Source organism: Apodemus sylvaticus, chromosome 2 (genome assembly GCF_947179515.1).
Source record: "Apodemus sylvaticus chromosome 2, mApoSyl1.1, whole genome shotgun sequence".
Classification (NCBI taxonomy): domain Eukaryota; kingdom Metazoa; phylum Chordata; class Mammalia; order Rodentia; family Muridae; genus Apodemus; species Apodemus sylvaticus.
The window spans coordinates 90963043-90984768 of NC_067473.1; the positions used below are offsets into that span (position 1 = coordinate 90963043).

A 21726-nucleotide genomic window follows, 5' to 3' on the forward strand; every position below is an offset into this window, starting at 1 on the left:
TTTGTTTTGTTTTTATTTGTGTGTATGTATGTATGCATCTGTCTATCTGTCTGTGTTTCCATATGAATATTAACATTGTGAACATTTTCATTCCAGTTTCTGTGAAGAATTTTATTGGAGTTTTGAAAAGCATTGCAATAAATCTATAAATTGTTTTTGATAGGGTCACCATATTTATTATATTAATCCAAACAATCCATGAACACAGGAGTTATATACATCTTCTAACATCTTCCTCAATTCAATGTATTAAAGTTTTTATTTATAAGTCTTTTACTTTCTTGATTAGAGCTCTCCTAATGTAATTTTTTTTAGGATATTATAAAATGTTTTGTTTCCCTGATTTCTCTTTCAGTATGTTTACCATTTGTATATAGCAAGACTACTAGTTTTGTGTGTATGTGTGTGTGTGCGCGCGCACTAATTTTGTTTCCCACTACTTTGCTAAAAGTGTTAATCAGCTGTGGAAGTTGCCTGGTGAAGTTTTTAATGATCTTTTTAATGTAAATCTTATCATCCTCATAATAGATACTTTGACATTTTCCCATTCAATTAGTATCTGCTTGATCCCCTTTGGTTGTATTATTGCTCTAGATAAGATTTCAAGTAAATCTAGATAAGATTCAATAAGATTTTATTAAATAGATATGGTCTAGAGTGGACATTCCTGTCTGTTTCCTAATTATAGTGAAAATGATTCGAGTTTCTTTTAGTTTTATGTTGGCTGTGAATTGCCTTTATTATGCTGAATTATGTGCTTATATTGCTAGTCTCCCTAGGACTTTCATAATGATGAGTATTGGATTTTGTCAAAATGATCTTGTAGTTTTCATCTCTCAGTCTGTTTATATCATGGGTTATGTTTATTGATTTACATCTGTTGAACCTTCACTGTGTTTGTGGGATGAAGCCTACAAGATTATGGTACATAATCCTTTTGATGTATTCTTGCTTTGGTTTACTAGAATTTTATTGAGAATATTTACATATGCACACATAAAGGATATTGGCTTGTCATATTCTTTCTTTGATCGAACTTTGAGTGATTTAGGTGTCAAGATAATAATGGTCTCATAAAAAGAATTAGTTAACGTTCTTTCAGTTTCTATTTTGTGGGATAATTAGAGATATATTGGCGCTAATTCATCTTTGAAGATCTGATAGAATTTTCCACTCAGTCCATCTGGCCCTGAGTTTTGTTGTTGGGAGACTTTTAATTACTGCTTCTACTTTCTGAAGAGTTATGGTTCTGTTTAAATTTCTTATCTACTCTTGACTGAACTTTGTTAGGGCATATATACCAGGGAATTTATCAATTCCTTTTAGGTTTTATAGTTTAGTTGAATACAGGTTGATTTTGTTTGTTTGTTTGCTTTTAGTTTTTGTTATTGTTCATTTCTGTTTGGTTTTTGGGTTTTATGTTAAGTATGTCCTTATGATTCTTTGGATTTCCTTGAGTCTTTTGTAGTATCATCGTTTTACATGTAATTTTAATACTTCTTTATCTTTTAGTTAATTTGGTAAAGGGTTTATCATTGTTACTGATTTGTCTTAGAGGACTACCTCTTCATTTCCTTGTCTATATGTATTATATATTTTATTGGTTTCTGCTTTTTTAGTTTCAGCCTCAAGTTTGCTTTTTTTTTTTTCTTGCCATCTACCATTTTGTAATTGTCCTTTTCCCTTTTTGTTTTCTTTCTTTCTTTATTTTTCAAATAAACTTTTATGAATTTACCTTAGAACACCATGGCCCATAGGTTTGGCTATACTGTGCTTTCATTTTCATTCAATATTAAAGACTTTTGAGATTTTCTTTTCTGTATCTTACACCCTTCCTTGGTCAGGTTTACCTCTGAGTTTTTTGACTTCCTTTTTTTCATTTGCAGTTTTATCTGTGTTTCCGTTGATGATTTGATTTCAATTTTCATGTCTTAAACAGTTCTTATCATTTCTTTCTAGTTTGTTTCTGTTTTCATGGACTTAACTAAAGTTATATTTTCTTTAAGGTCTTTGAATATATCCCTAATGGATATTTTGACATCCTTGCCTTGTGCTCTACTAATAGAGTTGCTGGGTTCTAGTGGATATTTGGGTTATATTTTTTGCACTGGTGTCTAGGAATTTGGGTTTAGAATGCTTGAAGTGATTTTAAGTGTTGATATCTGCTCTTGTCTTTGTTGGGTGAATACTCCAACTTTGACTCTGTTGCTTGCTCTGGATCTTATGAAAGATTGGCAGCTCTGGTTTGTCTGGTAGAGAGTGCTTCAGCAGCCTGGGTGGGAGGCAGAAAAGAATAGAAGAAAGCTGGGAGAATAGGCTGACAGGAGGTTTGGGAGAGAGCTAAGTTGATCCAGTCCATACCAAGATGTGGGGTCCCCAAGAATTTGGAGGTGTGTTGAGAATTGGGGATCCTGCAAAGTAAGTTTTAAAGAGGCAAACATCGATCTATAGCAATAGGGATGAACATGATTGAAAAAACCTGGTTAGTGTGGACCAAAAGTTAAAATCTCCAGTGACTGGAGTTGAAGTTGGGGAGATCCCAGTGGGGTGCTCCTGTAGGCAGACTGTTACCAGATTAACACTTAGAATGGAGAGATTGCAATGGAGGTCTGAAAGAGCAGTTTTAATCTCCTACCTAAGTGACTCTCAGATGTGGCCATAGGGAATTTGGGGGATCCCAGGTAGAAAGAGTTTCTAAGTATCTGTGGCTGAAACAAAGGAATAGGGATGCACTAGATGGGAAGTGTCAAAGGATACACAGGAAGGAGAAAAACTGAGTCTAAAATGGCGTTCTTTGAAGTCTACAGCCAATGGAAGCAGGGTAGGAGGAGAGGCACCTGAAAGCAGTCTGCTACAGGGCTGAGGATGAAACTGAAGTGATTTCAGCGGAGTACAAACCAGACTCTGAAAACCACATTTCCCTTCTGATATGAAAAAGACATTTCATTCTACTGTTTATTTTCCATATCCTTCCATATATGTTTCTGAGGAGATGGGGGAAGATTCTTGTGAAGAGAGTATGAAAATGAGCATTGGGATTACCTAGAGTATACCCATTAGGCATACTACCCACAGGGAGGAAACAGCCTTTAGAGGGTACTCATTCCATGCTTCTGAAAGAAGATGATGCATACTCTCCTTCCTCCTAATAATCAGATATTCACCAGAAAACAAAGACAAACAAACAAAAAGGTTAAAAGTTGAGCAATCTGTGAAAATAATCAATATTAAGTGGTGGATTTTCTTCCATATTCTTGTTATTTTAATCTCTTCTTTACTATTGAAACCATCTGTCCTTTCTATACAATCCAACCATTTCATATAACAGAGTCAGTAAAGAGGTTTCCTGTGTCATTGTGCTTCTGATATTCCATCCAGAAATCACTGAGCAGACAAGCCCTCCTCCCCTCCAGGCAGCTCTTATGAGCAGACACTCCTCTCTATTCCAGGTTCCAAAACTGCCAGAGTCACGGACGGTGCCCTCGGCTTCTCCGAAGGCTTTCCTCGCTTCTGTTTGTTTGGATTTCCTTTTTTATTTTCCTGGCATCTGAATTTATTTCACATACAAGGCAAACTGTTTTGGCAAGTAACTCACTAGAGTCATTCTGACACTTCCCAGCTAATGCTATTACAGGAGAAATGCCCAAACGCTCTCTCAGAAAGCAAGTCTCTCCTATTGTGCAAACTAAACCTATTGAGAGGCTGATAATATACACTGAACATCTGATCCTTTCAAATAAAACTTTAAAAGGAATACTGGCTTTCCAAAATGAAAGTAATGCTTTAGGGAGAGTAGATTTAAAATAAAAGGGGAAGTCTGGTTTGTTACTAGCTGTTTTTTCCAGACAAACAGCTGAGTTCAGAATTTCACATATAAATTTCAAAAACTTTGTAGTTAAGGAAGTGATATTTCATCACATGGTGCCTGGATGTGGATCTAATCCAGTATTTGAAGAACAGTGATGAGACAATGCTGTGTGATCTCAAAGGAAAAGATTCCACCAGGTAGGACAAAGAAGCTTGGTGGATAAATACCTCTAAAGATGTGCAGATGGGGTAAGTGAAGGCATGAAGGAGTGCAGGGTTAACTTATGAGTTGGTGAATATAGATGAGGAAGGAGGCTTCTGACAGAAATAAAATGCAATTCTCCAAAGCTCGTGAAAGCTAAAACATCTCTATTATTTTTTAAGACTGTTGGAACATGCAGAAAATACTCATTGATGCCACAGTAGAAGGGTCCTGCACTATACATTAAGTATATATACTGTTCACATGAAGAAGTTTCTACCTGTGGGTTAAAGTGCAGACGGCCAAAAGACTTAGAAATAATGGTCTATGTAAAAACGGGAACACAACTGAAATCAAAAAGGCAAAGACAGTGAATGATTGCAGTATTTAGATGCCCCAGGGTACCTAATACTACTGAACCCAATAACTGTGCAGAGAAAGGAGCAACACAGACAGAACAGCAACAAGGAAGCAAGAGCTATTATTGAAGAGCATCTAATTGGTAGGAAAATCAGGGGATGGCAATTACAAAATGCCTACTAGTAATGGTAACATTAAAGTTGATAACTATACCTCATAATCAAGCACTTAGGAGCTAATCAATACAGATTGTGTCTTATATAAAGTATCTAATTCAAACTTTGAATCACCTTCATACAGAAGCATCATCTGCCCATGATTAGTAGAGAAAGAAATTACGATTCAGTGATGTTTAAATAATTCGTTCACACATTAAAACCCAAGTTAAAATGTCATATCTTCAAGCCCATGCTTTTGTAACCTGAGACAATGCCCAAATACAGGACCCATGTCCATTCCTGTCAGCAGGAAGTCCCTGGTCTCACTTCCTAAATCGTTTTTCCCAAATGTCCCCACCATAGTCCTATTATGCAGCATTTTTACTTGATTCTTGAGTCTGAAAAATACATGCCCACCAGGCTTTGTCATGGTAAAATTTGTGTCACTTTTTATGCTGGAACAACTTCTGAGCTTTGTACTTTAGATCTCTCAGCTGCTGCAGCCAATAGACCTCAGTCAGCACTGGGCAAGCTCCTTATGGGTCACCTGTGATCCGTCCTAAATACTATGGAATCCAGAAGAAAAACTGGGAACAAAGGGCAGGGAGGCCTGTGCTGGACTGCAGGATATCCGTCATAGACCATATTTGTATTTTCCCACTGTCATATGTTTGCCAGGAGTGTCCGGTGCCAATCCTATTATGTATGTTACATTTCTCTCTTGCCCCAAAGAAATATCCCTTCTGATGTAGCTGCTTGGATTGACTTAGTCCATTCCATGCAAAATGAGATTAGACTTAGAATCTCCCAGAGCCAGGCTGGCAGCTCATACCTGTCATTGGTTGATGAGTATTCCACACAAACAACCTCTTTCTTGTTTAGAAAGGAGATGACCTAAAGTCTATGGAAGTTACTGGAAATGTTCACATAGGTAAAGATATATGCTCTAAAGGAAATTATGTGAAAATGGACATAAAACCTCACTGCAAAGTAACTAGGAATTAAATTTTAAATAGCGAACAGTTTTAGAAATATAACCATTCTATACTGTAATTGTTATAACATGATTTCATTAATGTCAAGTCATAGGACTTTCCTAAAATTTGATGTGGAGACATTGAAGAGCACCTACATTCCCAAGGTCATGCAAGAATGAATTTAGGGGAAGGCAGGAACCAGATATTACTTCTTTCTACCCAGATGCTGGGTACTTCTCTTTGGTAAGGACCACCTTGTCTCTGCTAGGAAGTAAATCCACAGACATAGATTCCTTAGACATTACAAAATAAGGCATTATAGAGGAGAGTAACGCCACCAGTCTTATTTCCTACAAGAACAATAGCCGGCTTGGACAAACATGGGTGAGATGAGTCTTCTGTTACCCTTAAGGAGACAGCTGTGTTCCTTTGCTTTCTCCATTAGAAAACTGAAGTCCATGGAGGATCTGACACCAGGGAGCTCAAAGGCAACATTTCTGCTTAAACTTCAACCAATGTCACAGCAGTTGCTATCACTTGTTTCTACTTTCAAACTATTACATGTATCAGAATCATTTTAAATCTTTTAAAGGGGTTTTCATTTTTCTTCTTTGTCACGTAAGGAGTTTGAATTATCTTCAGTCTTCTCAAATTATTAAAATTTACTTTCACAGAACTGCCCTGAATTACATAGTTCTTGAATATATGTAACAAACATGCTAAATTAATATATCCTACCTATCTTCACTTGATATTAATTATAGTTGTATGGAAGATCAGTCAGGGGAACCAGAAGGATCCTAGCAAGCTGTTAGGAAGAGGCTGAATATCACCAAAACCATTTTATAAATTCTCATTTTTTTTTATTTTACAACTCAACTGCAGTTTCTGCTCCCTCCTTTTCTCCCAGTCTCCCCCCTTCACTGCCTTTTCAGATGGCTCCATCTACTCCTCCTCTGTTTCTCTTCAGCAAAGGGCTGACCTCAGTGGATCAACCAGGCATGGTATATCAAGTTGCAGTAAGACTAGTCACCTCCTCTCCTATTAAGGCTGGACAAGGAAATACAAGAGGTTGCCCTGAATAGGTGGAATGGGTCCCAGATGAAGGCAACAGACTCAGAGACAGCTTTTGTTCTGACTGTTAGTGACCCTAAAAGAAGATCATCCTGCACAACTGTATCATATGTACAAAGGACCTAGTTCACATTTTCTGGCTAGAGATGCATACGTCTATGTGAATGAATTAGGACATGAGAAAAAGGGACTTCAGACTTAAAATCCACAATGAATATATGGAATTTTGTGTGTGAATGTGGATTTTATGGCCGAAAGTAGAATCACAAATTACTCTGAAATACTGCTTCACCATTCTTTCTGTGGACTTGGAAACATTGCGTACAGGAGTCAAGGAGATAATTTATTTCACACACACACACACACACACACATATATATATACATATATATGTACATTTATATATATATGTGTATATATATATATGTGTGTGTGTGTGTATATATAATCACATTTCTGCTGGTTACATTCCAAATTAATGTTAGCATTATTTTAAAGGCCATTTACAATAGATATTCCTATCGTTGCTGGCTCCTAAGCCAACCAATGAAACCATTATAAGCTATTTGTGTCCTCTTCACCTTTGGTGCTTTCTTGGAGTGTTGCACTGATTGGATTTCAATTCTCTTTTCACAGAAGTCTGAGAGGAAACATTAATTTATCAAACAGTATAGTATTAGTGTGACTATTTAGGAAACTACTTATGTGTTTAAATATGAAAATTAAGTATCTTTCCAATTTGGTCACATTGCCTCCAAACTGAAGGCCTCTGATAATTCAACTTAAGAGTGGTAGCATCTCGGTTGAGCAGCAGCAAGTAGCTGTTCTGTGCTAGTGGAGTTTTACGGAGACACTGTACAGGTCTTCTCTGTTGAGAGATCTTCAGACTCCTGTGGAGCTGTGGACAACTGCCTGGCCTTCTTTTATAGAAAATAAATGAATGAGTCTATTGTTTCACATAGACAGATGTGTTTTGCTTCTTCCTTTCTTCCTATCCACTTTAGTGTACCCTCAACTACAAAACTGGAAATACATTTTGATACAGTTTACTCCCATTATTGAAATGAGTAGATTGTCCTTTTGTAACCAAAGTACAGTTGTTATAATATCTCCGAGGCAATATTTTATGTCTCAAGAACCCGTTGCTCTAGGTGGTGCCCAGCCACCAACATGCTTTCTTTTTGCATCTTCATTTTGCCTTCATCTATTTATATTGCTCTTTGTGTTTATAATTTTATAACAACCAGATTTAGTTTACTGAGTATAGGAGGTTCCAGAAAATTCTTTTCATCAAATAATGCTTTTTTTTCTTTTTCTTTTTCTTTTTTTTTAATTCGATATATTTTTATTTACATTTGAAATGATTTCCCCTTTTCTGGCTCCTCACTCCCCGAAAGTCCCATAAGCCCTCTTCCCTCCCCCTGTACCTCCATCCACCCCTTCCCACTTCGCTGTTCTGGTATTCCCCTATACTGCTGCATTGAGTCTTTCCAGAACTACTCCTCTGTTCTTCTTGTACATCACTTGATGTGTGGATTATGTCTTGGGTATTCCAAGTTTCTAAGCTAATATCCGCTTATCAGTGAGTGCATACCATGAGTGTTCTTTTGAGACTGGGTTACCTCACTTAGTATGATGTTCTCCAGCTCCATCCATTTGTCTAAGAATTTCATGAATTCATTGTTTCTAATGGCTGAATAGTACTCCATTGTGTAGATATACCACATTTTTTTGTATCCATTCTTCCATTGAGGGACACCTGTGTTCTTTCCAGCTTCTGGCTATTATAAATAGGGCTGCTATGAACATAGTAGAGCATGTATCCTTATTACATGCTGGGGAATCCTCTAGGTATATGCCCAGAAGTGGTATAGCAGGGTCCTCTGGAAGTGACTTGCTCAGTTTTCTGAGGAACCACCAGACTGATTTCCAGAGTGGATGTACCAATTTCTATTCCCACCAGCAGTGGAGGAGTGTTCTTCTTTCTTCACATCCTTGACAACACCTACAGTCTCCTGAGTTTTTAATCTTCACCATTCTGATAGGTGTAAGGTGAAATCTCAGGGTTGTTTTGATTTGCATTTCCCAATTACAAAGTTTCTGTAAGGCAAAGAACACCATCAAAAGGACAAATTGGCAACCAACAAATTGGGAAAAGATCTTCACCAACCCTAGATTCGACAGAGGGCTAATATCCAATATATACAAAGAAATCAAGAAGTTAGATCCCAGAAAACCAAATAACCCTATTAAAAATGGGGTACAGAGCTAAACAAAGAATTTTCACCTGAAGAACTTCGGATTGCTGAGAAGCATCTTAACAAATAGTGCTTTTTAAATTTATCAATTATGTAACATAAATGTCAAGTAAAAACAAATATTGTAACATATGATATAAAGCAGAAATCCAAAATTCAACAGTTACCATTAAAATTCATATTAAAAGTATTCCTCTAATAAACAGGTGCATAATATTGTTTGCATCACAATTTTATGCATGCTGCAGATGAGTGAACTTCAGGAGAATTAAAAATACTTCATCCAATGCTAATATTATCTTTAAGGACCTTAAGAAAAACCTAGTTAACTCCATTTAAAAAACATACCAGAAGGTCAGAGATATGTATTATATGAGATTTATGGTCCATAGTTGTGGGGTTCCTTGGGTATTGATTCTTGATTTTATTTTATTTGTTTCAAGCATCTGCTCCCCATTACATGAGTGTACAAGTGTGATCAGCATCAGATGTGAACACTGTGCCAAAGACACATAACTTCTTAAATATCAGTCATTATAGTTGGGAATGCTAACAAATTCAATGAGTAGTTTGATCAAACATAAAGGAGGATCTGAAGGAGGAACATGGACTAAGAAACTAGAGGAGGAGTTGGAGGGAGGTACCGGAAGATGGATGGGATCAAAATATATTACATAAACAGAATTATATAAACAAATAGAAGTTTCAAGGAATAAAAAAACTGGATAACTAAAAACATTACTAATTCTTTCAGAATTTTATACATTATAATTTTCACCTCCAACTCCTCTCAGATCTACCTCATCTTTCTACTGCTATAACCTGTAACCCCTCTCAGATGCACCTTACCTCACTACCCCTACAATGATTTTATGTCCTATTTTTTAAATAACTAATTGATTCCAATTTGTTCTCTTTGTATATATACTCCTGTAAGGGGGAGGGAGGTCTTTTACTGGAACTTAGCCAACCTATCAGAAGCCAAACAATTAAAGAAAATAGCCTTTTCCTCTCGGACTCTGAGAAGCAGTCATCTGTCCACAGATCTCTCATGTAAGCATGGATGCTCAGGAATCCTTTTCTACCTGATTCTAGAAGGTTGACTGGCCTTGTGCAAGTCTGGTTCAAGTAAGCATAGTTATTGTGAATTCATGAGTGCAGCATTGTGGCCTTTTATGGAAGAAATTGGTTTACTTTTTCTTCCCCAGCATTTGTTCTACCCTTCCTTCCTCAATAGTCCCTGAGCCTTGGTGAGAGTGTGATATAGATGTACCATTTGTTACTGGACCTGACATTTATTCTTTGTACTTCAAATATGAATTTCCTCATTAACTACCATCCAGGTTACAAAGAACTTTCTCTGCAGCAATCTATTGGTAGAAAGGTAAAAATTTAGGGGTATTTTGTCCATTTAGCAGAATAATAGTAGACCTATCAATCCACAGGCATGGGGTTTTGGCAAGATTTATAGTACAAGGCATGAGATTTTTCTTGTGAAACATACCTTAATTTCCCAATAAAGATGGTTGCCATTGTAACATTTTTGCCACTATTGTACCAATGAGCCTACCTGACCATGCCAGTCATTACTACAGTTAACAGGATTCACAGCTGGGTAATGATATTAATGATTCCACTTATTTCTAGTATCCTGCAGAGATTCTTTCAGTACTATGAAAGTTAAACAGCAGGGAAGAAGCATCCTAGTTTGTACTAGCTTGAGTTCTCTTAATTGTTCAGGAAGGCTACTGATTAAGGTATGTTTCTTTCATAACTTGTTGCTTTGTTGAACATGTTTACACATTCTAGAACTTTTTGAGAGGGTTTTCTATGTCTTCCATGAATAAAATCACATTTTCTGAAAATTGGGATGGTTTAGCTTTTTTCTTTCCGACTGTATAACCTTTATTTACTTTCTTGTTTAATTGCTTGAGCTAGAATATCAAGTACTACATTGAATAATAGTGGTGGAAGTAGTGGGGTAGTGCTGATGGACAAATTTAATTCCAGTTTAAGTATCAGAGGTAGGTGAAACTCTGAGATCAAGCCTAGCTTTGTCTACAGAGAACATTGCAGGACAGCTATGGATATACAGAGAGTCTCTATCTTGAAAAAAAAAAACAAAGAAAAATGAAGAGGAAGAAGAACAGGAGAAGGAGGAAAGAGAAGAGGAGGAAGAAGAGGAGGAAGAAGAGGAGAAGGAGAAGAAGGAGGAGAAAGAGGAAGAGGAGGAGGTAGGAAGGGAGAAGGAAGAAGAAGAGGAAGATGATGAGGAGGAGGGCAAGTTGTAGAAGTGGATACTATAAAGCTGTTCCTGATCTTAAGGAATGCTTTGAGTTTTTATCCATTTAATATGATAACATATGTTGTGTTCAAATGTATTCCCTCCATTCTTAGTCTCTTCAGGGTTTTTATCATGAAAGGAAGTTGGATTTCATCAAAGGGGTTTTCTACATCAATTAAAATGATTATATGGTTTCTGTCCTCGAGGTAATTTATGTGGTTGGTTACATTTGTAGATTTGTGTATATTGAACTGTTCTTGAGTCCCAGGAATGAAGCTAACTTGATCATGGTCAATAATCCTGTGTGTGTATGTGTGTGAATTCATTTTGCATGTACTTTATGTAGAATTTTCAAATCTATGTTCATAAAGGAGATTAACTGATAAAACTCTTCCTTGGTGTTCTTCTTGGCTCTTTGTCTGCTGTTGGTATCAGGGTAATACTGGCTTTCTACAAGTGTTTGTAACTATTCCTTCTATTTCTAATTTATGAAAAGATTTGAAGATTATTGATGTTAGCTTTCTCTTTGAACATCTGGTAGAATTCTGCATTGAATCCAAGTCTGGGATTCTTTTGCTTGGGAGATTAATTATTGCTTCTGTCTCATTGATTGTTATAGATCTGATTTACTTGTCTAACATTGGATTGATTTCATTAGGTTTTATACATCTAGAAATCCATTTACATCTGTTAGATTTCCTTTCAGCTTAGTGGAATATAACTTTTTAAAGTGCATTCTCATGATTCTGGAAATGTCTTTAGTATCTGTTGTTATATTGCCCTTTTTATCTCTAATTTTATTAATTTGGGTCTTTGCTTATTTTCAGTTAAACTGGCTAATAGTTTGTCATTCATTTCTCCATTTTAAAGAACCAAATCTGTTTCACTGATTCTTTTTTATTTTTTAAGATTCTACTTCCTTTATTTCAGCCCTAATCTTTACTATTTTTCTCTACCTACTGCTTTGGGGTTATTTTTCTTGTTTTTTTCCCAAATTTCATAACTCATTATGAAATTGTTTATTTGGAATCACTCTGAGTTTTTAATGTAAATACTTCCAGCTTTAAATTTTCTTAAGAGACCCTTAATTATATCCCCCAGATTTGAATATATCTTGTTTTCATTATTCTTTAATTCGAGGAACTCTTACACTTTCTTCTTGATTTTAAAGTGACTTATTTTCAACCACTACTGCTTTGTTGAATCTCCATGAATATGAGTGCTTTATCTGGTTTCTTTTGCCATCCACATCTGTTGTTTTTTTTTTTTTTTTAAATCTCAGTTGTTTGATTTTACCAATGAAGACTCAGGAACTAAATGCTGGACTAAAAGTTTGCTAACTCAGAGAGGCAGAGAAGCCACTCAGATAACTTTCCTCCTCAGCTGACATCTCACCAGGAATGTCTTTCTCTGATCCTGCTGTCTCAAGCAACCTCCTTCAAATTCAATGTCCCTCCCTTTGAGTTCCTGTGTGTCTCTCTATCCATCCTCCTAATCCCTCTTACTCTTTGTGTTTTTTCCTTAATAATACTATGTTTATCTTTCTTAACACTAAGTTTTTCTGTCAGCTGGTTGCGTGCTCTAAATAGAGATATATAATTGACTTTGTTTAATCCTGTTTACAATATTCAAGCAGAAAGCTCTTGCATTAAGGGTGTGTGCTAAGGCACCACACCACAACTAAATACAAGTTTTTCCAGTGAATAACATAATCTCAAGTTTCACAGTACGATCAAATATCCTGCAAGCCATCCAGTTTTATCATCCCATTGTAATAAAAATACAGATTAGAGTTTCAGTTTTCCTGTTTGTTGACATTTGCTAGTACCTGATCTATTTTAAAGAAGGTCCCATGGGGCATTGAAAAGAATGTGGATTCTTTGGCATTTTGGTGAAATGGTCTGTAGATGTCTTTTAGGTCTATACCATTTGATCTATGATGTTATTTAATTCCAGTGTTTCTTCACTCATCTTTTGTACAGTTGAATTATCAAATGTTGAGAGTGAAATATAAAAGTCACTTCCTATTACTTTGTTTGGGTTAATCTATGGTTTTTAGTCTTGTAATGTTTTCATTAAGAAGTTGAATGGGACTCTATTTGCTTCATATATTTTTTGAAGTATAATTTTTCTGATGGGTCAGTCCCTTTCAATGAATATGAAGCAAAGCTCTTTATCTCTCCCAATAAGAATTGGTTTGAAATCTATTTCATCATATGTTAACACAGCAACACTTGATTGTTTCCTATTTTCTTTAGCTTAGAGTCCTTTTCCTTCTTTTCACAATAAGGTACCTTTCTTGGAGGAAAAAGAAAGAAGGGTTCTGTCATCTAATCCAAAGTGTTTTACCTTTTGCTGGGCAAATTGTGATCATAAATACTCAGAGTTATTTTTGAAACATGAAGATTTCTGCCTATAGATTTGTTGATTTTTGATGTGTACTAGGGAAGAACAGCTAGGTGGAAATTAAAACAAATGGGGGTCCAGTAGTCTGACTGTTTAATTCCTCTCTTTGATGCACTGCTGGTCCCTAGACTATGCTTCTATTCACTTGACAGGGCTCTATTATTCTTGGGTGGGTTTCCAGCTCCACTTGTAAGTGGAGTTTTTCTGAGTTTGTTCTGTGGTCTGTAGACAACCACCCCACAAACTGTCCACTTTCTCCAAGTTGCTGTGTTCTTACAGTGTTGGTAGCTGTGTGGTGCCAAAAGTTCTATTCAGAGTTTATGTTAAGCTTCAGAAACACACCTTTATCCTTCCTATTGTGGCACTGAGAATGTCCATGGCAATAGTCACTAGGAACCCCTTCTACAAACTCTTTTCCAGTCACCTTTGTATGGTATGATATGCCACTATGGTGATAGAAGCTATTTTCTTGCAGTCTGTCAATATAGAGAATATTGTTTGATCCAATGGTAGAGGGATTCATTCTATTAAACATGAGAACTGTGAGGGGAAATGACCAAATCTATGATTGTCCAACTAAAGCAAGCTGTATATTAAAATCACCCTAATTTGGAATCTGAGAGGCTGCACCTGCTGGAGATTTGAGATGTTCACAGAGGTGGGAGAGTTGGCTGTTTTACTGTTAAGAAGATATAATGACATAACAAAGGAGAAGGAACAAGAGTAGAGATAGTTTGAGTGTTTAATAAGTTTAATATCTGGAGAAGTAGCAGAAAAAGTAACGAAATATTACTGTTTCATTTAGTTCCCAGCTAATCAGTCACTGAATTTACTGAGCCTCTATTCTACAATCTTACCTGGAAATCCCAAATGGATTTTTCTTTTACAAACAAACACCCCAAATTTAAGGAAACTAAACATGTAACCTTAGACAAAGAAATTATATTTCTGGATCAAAGACTATTTTGAAATTTTAGAATATTATCATAATTAAATACCAAAAATTCATCCATTATGAAATGTATGCTCCTTGAGTTTAACAAAAGCAATCTTTTCTGTGTCTTTGTCTCTCTATTGCCTTCCTCTCACCACCCTCTTTCTGTTCTTCCTTTCCTGGTTTCCTTCTTTCTCGCTCTTTCCTTTCCTGCACATACTCACACAAACATGCACACACCGGCATACACAGACAAACACACAAAGCACACACACACACACACACACACACACACTCACACCATAAGTAAAATAGAACCAAGGAAACATAGAAGCATCAGTATCTTGAAGTGGAAACAGTGACCTTCAGGAATTCCTGATCTGTATTTGAATACTTGCTCTCTTCCTCACTGACTGTGTCGCACAATTCATTTATTCTCTGAACCCATCTCATCTGGAACTTGGTGAAACAGTTCTGAATGTAAGGCATTCTAGTGGGAATAATATATGTCACTTGCTTGTCATTACACATTTTCCACACAGTAATGACTATAATAAATAATAGATTTTAAGTATTTAGTCGACTCAAAAACATGCTGTTTATGTACAACACAATTATGCTATAAAAGCATTAAATCCTTGTCACCAAAAAAAGACGTATGAACAACTAAATTTGTCACTGCTAATTTGTCATTACTCTGATGAGATAGCTTAATTTTTCCCCCTGAAGTCTCCAAACACAAAGAAAGCATTAGTACTAAAACTTCACCTTCACTTTGCTAATGTTTTTTCTTGATAATTTGACATGTGGAACTTAAAAGCAGTGCTCCTTAACTATTATGTTTCAGTATTAAGAAACCATAAGTTCAAAAAAAAAAAAAAAAAAAAAAAAGAAAGAAACCATAAGTTCACAAGGTCTCCCAATGGAGGAGCTAGAGAAAGGACAGAAGGAGCTGAAGGAACTCGTAGCCCCATAGAAGGAACAATAATATGAACCAGCCAGTACCCTCAGAGTTCCCAGGAACAACCACCAACCAAAGAATCCACATGGAAAGACCCATGGCTCCAGATGCATATGCAGCAGAGGATGGCCTTGTTGGGCATCAAAGGGAGGAGAGGCCCTTGGTCTTGAGAAGGCTCAATGCACCAGGATAGGAAAGTGGGAGTGGGTGGGTTGGTGAGGTTAGAAGGGGAAGGGATATGGGGTAGACGGCTTTTGAAGGGGAAACCAGGAAAGGGGATAACATTTGAAATGTAAATAAAAAAATATCTAATTAAAAAAGAGAAACTGTTAAGTTAAGAAATCTGGATGGTATCTGGCTTTGGATAAATGGCCCTTTTGTTACTTCAGTTTTATTTCTACTTGACAATAGTCAGCACTCTCTTTTTTGTTTCTCCTTTCTCCAATAACCAAGGTCTCTTCAGGATCTGTCCAAGCAAACAGATATCCCTTATGGCACAGTGCTGGACTCCGCAGTCTATCAGCACGTCCGCATGAAGGGGCTGAATCCTTTTGAGAGGGACAGCATGTATTCCCAGATGTGGAGGATGATCAACCGAAGCAATGGGTCAGAGAACAATGTTCTGGAGTCTCACGCAGGCATTCAGAAGGTACTGTGCTCTTGTCTACAGTTTTATCAGCTTGTCTTCAATGTGGTCAGGGCTAAGTGGAGATGTATTTCTTCCTTTCTTATTGTACTCAGACACTGAATTTTTTAGTTAAATTATATTTATATTCTTTTAAGAAAGGTCTCTGGACACCTCTGCATTCTCATAAAGGAAACTCTAGGTCCCCTGTGATGTCTCAGCAACAAATTTTTCTTGGAAATCCAAAACTAAAATCTGGTGCTGTTGTTTTCTTCAGAAAAGGGTGAAGAACTTATAAACATGAAAACTAAATAAGTTTTCCCAAATCCCATTCCAAATATCATTCCTGTTATCCAATTCACTTAAATAACTCAGGGTGCTTTCTATACAGCATTTGTTTTTATACTAAACTTTATCTTGCTTGTGATTATCTAAAGCTATTCAGGAAAAAAAATAATCTCATCAACAAATAAGGTTCCTGTGAATGAGTGATTCTGTTTTCCAAAGTGAAATCTTTACCAAATTATTTTTCTATAATCCTCATTTACAAGTAGATATATTTAAAGGGCTTAAGAATGTGTTTGCACATTCATAAAAGGAAAAAATGTAAAAGCTATTCTTCATTCTAGATGTAGTTTATTTACAAATATACATAAACAATTCACATTCCCAGCAGTCTCTGTGATAGAGGGTTTTCCTTTTTGGTTTTTGTTTGTTTGTTTGTTTGTTTGGGTTTTTTTATTTTGCTTAAAATTATGACCAGTAGCAAACTGCAGTTGATATTCAGTAGGTGACCATGCAATGAACAAAGTAACAAACAAATGATTTCAACAACAGCAGCGGTAATGTTCACTTTCTCTATGAACTTCCATATCATAAGTGTTATGAGACCACATCTGAGCTTCCTGCTCAGAAGGCAAAAGCTCTGATGGAGGGAAGGTTTGCTATTTTGGTTTCTAAGCCTCTGGTTTCAATATGGCTCTCAGCCTCTGGAATCAACCTAAATAATTGTTCCTGTTGTTGTGTTGACATCATTGTCTTGAGAACTGATGATCATCTAATCTTCTCTATAAATATTAACAATATTTATAATAAAGTGGGCATGCTTAGTATGTTAGCAGAGGCCGCTGAGGAAGAAAGTACAAGACCTTGCTCTGTCTGAAGCAACCTCTGATTATTTTGCCCTCACGATGCAAGTCCAATTTCAAAAGGCTAAGTATAGATGGGAAATAGGATGTTTTTGTCTTCCTCAAAAGGATCATCGATTCCTGGAAGATTAACATGGCATCAAAATAAAGGGGTGGGAGTATGTGGATAAGCATATATATTGGGGTAAGAGATAAAGGATTGATGTTTGGTGTTTATTATGTAGGTGCTCATAGAATGGAAGGTAATTTGAGCATTTGGACAGGTCTACTAAATGGGTCAAAAAACTAATTTTCCTTCAACTACCATCTGCCATCAATAATGAACCTTACATGTTGGGATGAGTTCTTTCACGCAAGAGTGTGTGTTCTGTATAGAAGAGGTCCTCATTAGTCCTTTAGTATGACTTCACACTGCTGAAAAGCAAATACTATTTTTGAATATGAATATAAATAGAAATTCTTATGTTTTAATTTTATTACATTTTAGGAAGAAAAGCCACCTGAAGATAGTTCATTTTCTTTCATCAGACATAAAATATCAATAAAGTACTATAAAACAAACATGTATTCAGTCATGCATTAATATATCCATTTTTCAAATATTTGGTAAGTACTAGATCTATACCAGGCCCCTGGGTAGAAAGTAAAGATTAGTCTAGCATCAAAGAAAAGGTCACTTGGCTCAGTAGCTGCAGTCCGGTGAGGAAGACACAAGAGATATAAATCATGATTTAAATAGCAATAGATATCATGAGATTTTTTAATAGGGTGTTACTGAGAAGGTTGAAGAAGCAAGCTACTGGTCTTTTTTCCTGAATATCTCACTTTACCCATTGACAAAAATAATCCAGGTGGAAGAAAAAAGCATGAGCTTAGAAGTCCTGCCATCATAGATTTAAGTCCAGCTTGATCTTTAAAACAAATTCTCCCAATATAAGCACATTTTAGTATCATTCTGGGCCTTGAGAGTTTTGGCTTTATAAGGATTCCTACCTCATACAGGTTTTGTAAACATTAAATAAAGCCACTCGTCTCTCTCTTCTGTAATTCCAGCATTTCAGAGACTGAACCAAGAGGATTGCGAGTTCTAGACCAGCCAAGGGCATATAACAAATCCTATCTCAAACGCTTAAAATTAAATAATAGTGATGAAATATTATGATATATGTAAAGCTTCAATAAATAATACGAGAAGACCTATAAGCTTATCCTCTAAGACAGTTTAGGAGATTAATAAAAGAATGGATATGTGAAGAATTTGTAGCTACAAAACTGTATTTTTTTACTACTTCCTCCTTTAACTTAAAATTGTAGTATGATTAAAGAAAAAAAAACAGTAGGAGAAATAGAAAGTGATGTCTGTCTATTTCCTGAGATTCAGCTGATAGAGAAAGTTAACAGGGTAAAGAGAGGAAGCCAAACATTCTCCTGTGTCCTCTGCCTTTTCTGGAAAAGTAGTGAACATGAACCTGGTGAAAATGACATGCATTTGTAGATTTCTTTCACAAATGCTAAGGCAGTTGGAATTGACTAATCACAGGATAGATAGGAATAATAACATGTATTTGGATTCAGTTTGAAATCCAGGCCAGAAAGATATGAAACCTGAGTGTGGATTCTTTGTCCAGAAGCTCTCCTCACATAGCTCACAGAGCTGTTTGCTCCTCTCTAGCAATGGTTTCTAATTTGTGCAGCCAGAAAAAAAAAAAATCCCTCAGAGATCGGCTAGGTCAATGGTCCACAGAAGAGTAAAGTTCTTCTGTTGTATCTTTGACAGAAATCCATACCCGCAGGAACTGTCTTGAAGAGAAGCCTGCATCACTGTAAAAACAATCCTCACAATTCTTAACCTTGAATAGATCTCATTAATGTCTTGGGCTATGCTTGTTCTTAATTGAGCTACCAGTTTCCTCTCCTGGAAGGCATATCCTGATCCCCTCCATTATCTCTGCTCTGCTGTATGAGAGACAGCTGTGTAAATGAACAGAAAGTTGAGAGTTCGGATTCTTGCAAGATATATACCTATACTGAGGCATCCTAATTAAACTCAAAGTAACGTGCTTCTGTGCTCTGCCTGGGGAGTTTTGCATAAGTACTAAAGAGATATAATTTGGGAAATGTAATTGAGTTTTTTCGGGAGGTTAACAGATATTTTTGAGTATCTGCTCTGTATCAGCAGCTGTAGTGAAGAGAAATGGGAAGAATGCTTCCCTGGAGTTGACCATGTAGCAAGGAGAGCAGTTGGTGTCAGTCACCACACAGTAAATGCTGAGAACCTTTCATGAGAGGGAGGAAAAGATAGAATCCGCACACTCACTTTGCACAGTCACTCCCTCTCATTCTGTGTTTTTCTCTAATCTCTATTTTTTTAAAAAAACAAATCTTACATTAATTAATAAACCTCATGGTTTTTTGAATAAAATTTATTCCTGATTCTTTACATCCTCAAAAAGAAAAGGAGAAATCTACAGTTACAAACTTCTTAAGTACTCACTAGCACTTTGACTTGAATTTCAATATGTCAGACTCTAGAGTGCACACTGCAGATACATTTTTATATAGATGTCCTGGGGGGAAATGCCTGTGAAGGGGTTCCTGATCAAAACAATGAAGTACTATATGTTTGTTAAGACTACGTGGCAGAGTATATGGATTTAAGATTGTTTTTTTGTCACACTGAAATAATGGATATTGAAGGCAGGACATACGCCTCATCTGCTCATGTTTTTCTTATTAGCTACACTGGGCTCTAAGTCATTTATTTCCCTTTTGCATCAGGGATGATTTCCTTCTAGGAGCCCCACAAGCCTGTGGTTAGTCCTAGTTTAACACCCACTCTTGAATTCACCCTGGGAACTCTTTCCTAGTTCTCATGAGTCTACTGTGTGCTGAGCTTCCTGACACTAGGGACTGTGTACTCCCCATTCTCACTTCATACCTTAAAACTTTCACAAATTGGAGAGTGCCAAACTGGTCAAACCAGTTTACCTTCTCATCCCATTTTATCCCTAGAGCCATCCTCCACTTTGACAATGGAGCAGGTAGCATTTTGACTTTCTTATCCATTTAATCAGATATTATATACAAAAAATGTGCATATATGTCATTTTTAACTTGACTCATATTTTCCTTATATTGATTTATTTGTGTGTTGGTGGAGAGTCATGTCACATGCCACCATTCTTGGATGAAGGTCAAAGGACACTTGATAGAGTTGGTTCTCTCTTCCCATTATGTGATTCTGGGGAATGAACTTAATCATCAAACTTGGCATCAAGCACTTTTAACTACAGAGCCATCTTGCTGATCCCTAGTCCACATTTTGATCATTATAAATGTCAAGGAAACTTATGCCTTCATTTTCAAAAATTTCTATATCGTTAACATCTTTCAGTTTGGAATATTTCACCTATACTCTATTGCAATACCTTCCAAACTTGTTAAACGTTTACTTTATCCTGAAAACCGCAAAAATGAGCATATATTATTGTATATATATCTAGAAGTACATCTATATCTTAAAGATATGATCCTAAAAGTACTACTGTGAGTTGAAGAGCACTCAATTTTGCATATTTATAGCTATATAGTATGGTCTTTAAGGACATACCTATCCCTATTGTGAATAATCACAAAAAAGCCCATTCCCCTCATTTCCTGCAAGAAATTTATAATTAAGTGAATCACAACTATTTTGTTTTTCATTTGGTCAAAATGATGAATGATTAATATTTTTGACTCAATTTTCTGTTTTTGGAATATTACAGCAAAATTGGACTCTCTTTGATTATTTTTCTTACATCCCAACCACAGTTTGCCCTACATCCTCTCTTCACCATCTCTCCCTGCCACCTTCCCTATGCTCCAGGTTACTCCTTCACCTTTTCTCTTCAGAAAAGGACAGGCCTTACATGAATATCAACCAAACTTGCTATATCAAGTTGCAGTAAGACTAGGTTCCTCCTGTGGAATTAAAGCTAGATGAGGCAACCCAGTATGAGGAAAAGTGTCCTAAAAGCTTACAAAAAAAGTTAGAGACAGCTTCTGCTATCACTAATAGGATTCCCATAAGACCAAGCTACACAAGTATAACATATATGTAGAGGGCCAAGGTCAGTCAAACACAGGCTCCATGGTTGTCTGCTTAGTTTCTGTGAGCCCCTGGAGTCCCAAGTTAGTTGATTCTGTGAGTTTTGTTGTGGTGTCCCTAACTCCTATGGATCCTACCATCTTTTTATTTACTATATTACCACATTAATGCTATAGACCCATGAGCACGGGGGAATCTTTCTGCCTTCTGCTCTCTTCTCCAACTTTTTGTTCATAGACTTGAAGTTTTTATCGCACAGTTCTTTCCCTTGTTTAGTTACAGTAACACCAAGATATTTTATATTATTTGTGATTATTGTGAAAGATGTTGTTTCCCTGGTTTCCTTTTCAGCCCACTTATCATTGGTCTTTAGGAGGGCTACTAATTTGTTTGAGTTAATTTTATATTCAGTCACTTTGCTCAAGAGGCTTATCAATGTAGG

At 36.4% G+C, this 21726-nt stretch overlaps 1 protein-coding gene across 3 annotated transcripts in view; it reads left to right on the forward strand.

Annotated features, from left to right (window-relative positions):
• Grid2 (glutamate ionotropic receptor delta type subunit 2) overlaps positions 1–21726 on the forward strand; it is a 1574882-nt gene that overhangs the window by 1267891 nt on the left and 285265 nt on the right. For all 3 annotated transcript variants that reach the window (XM_052173841.1, XM_052173840.1, XM_052173842.1), the window contains one exon: positions 15875–16070. In XM_052173841.1, coding sequence (XP_052029801.1) covers positions 15875–16070 — 196 coding nt within the window. The remainder of the gene's footprint in view (positions 1–15874; positions 16071–21726) is intronic.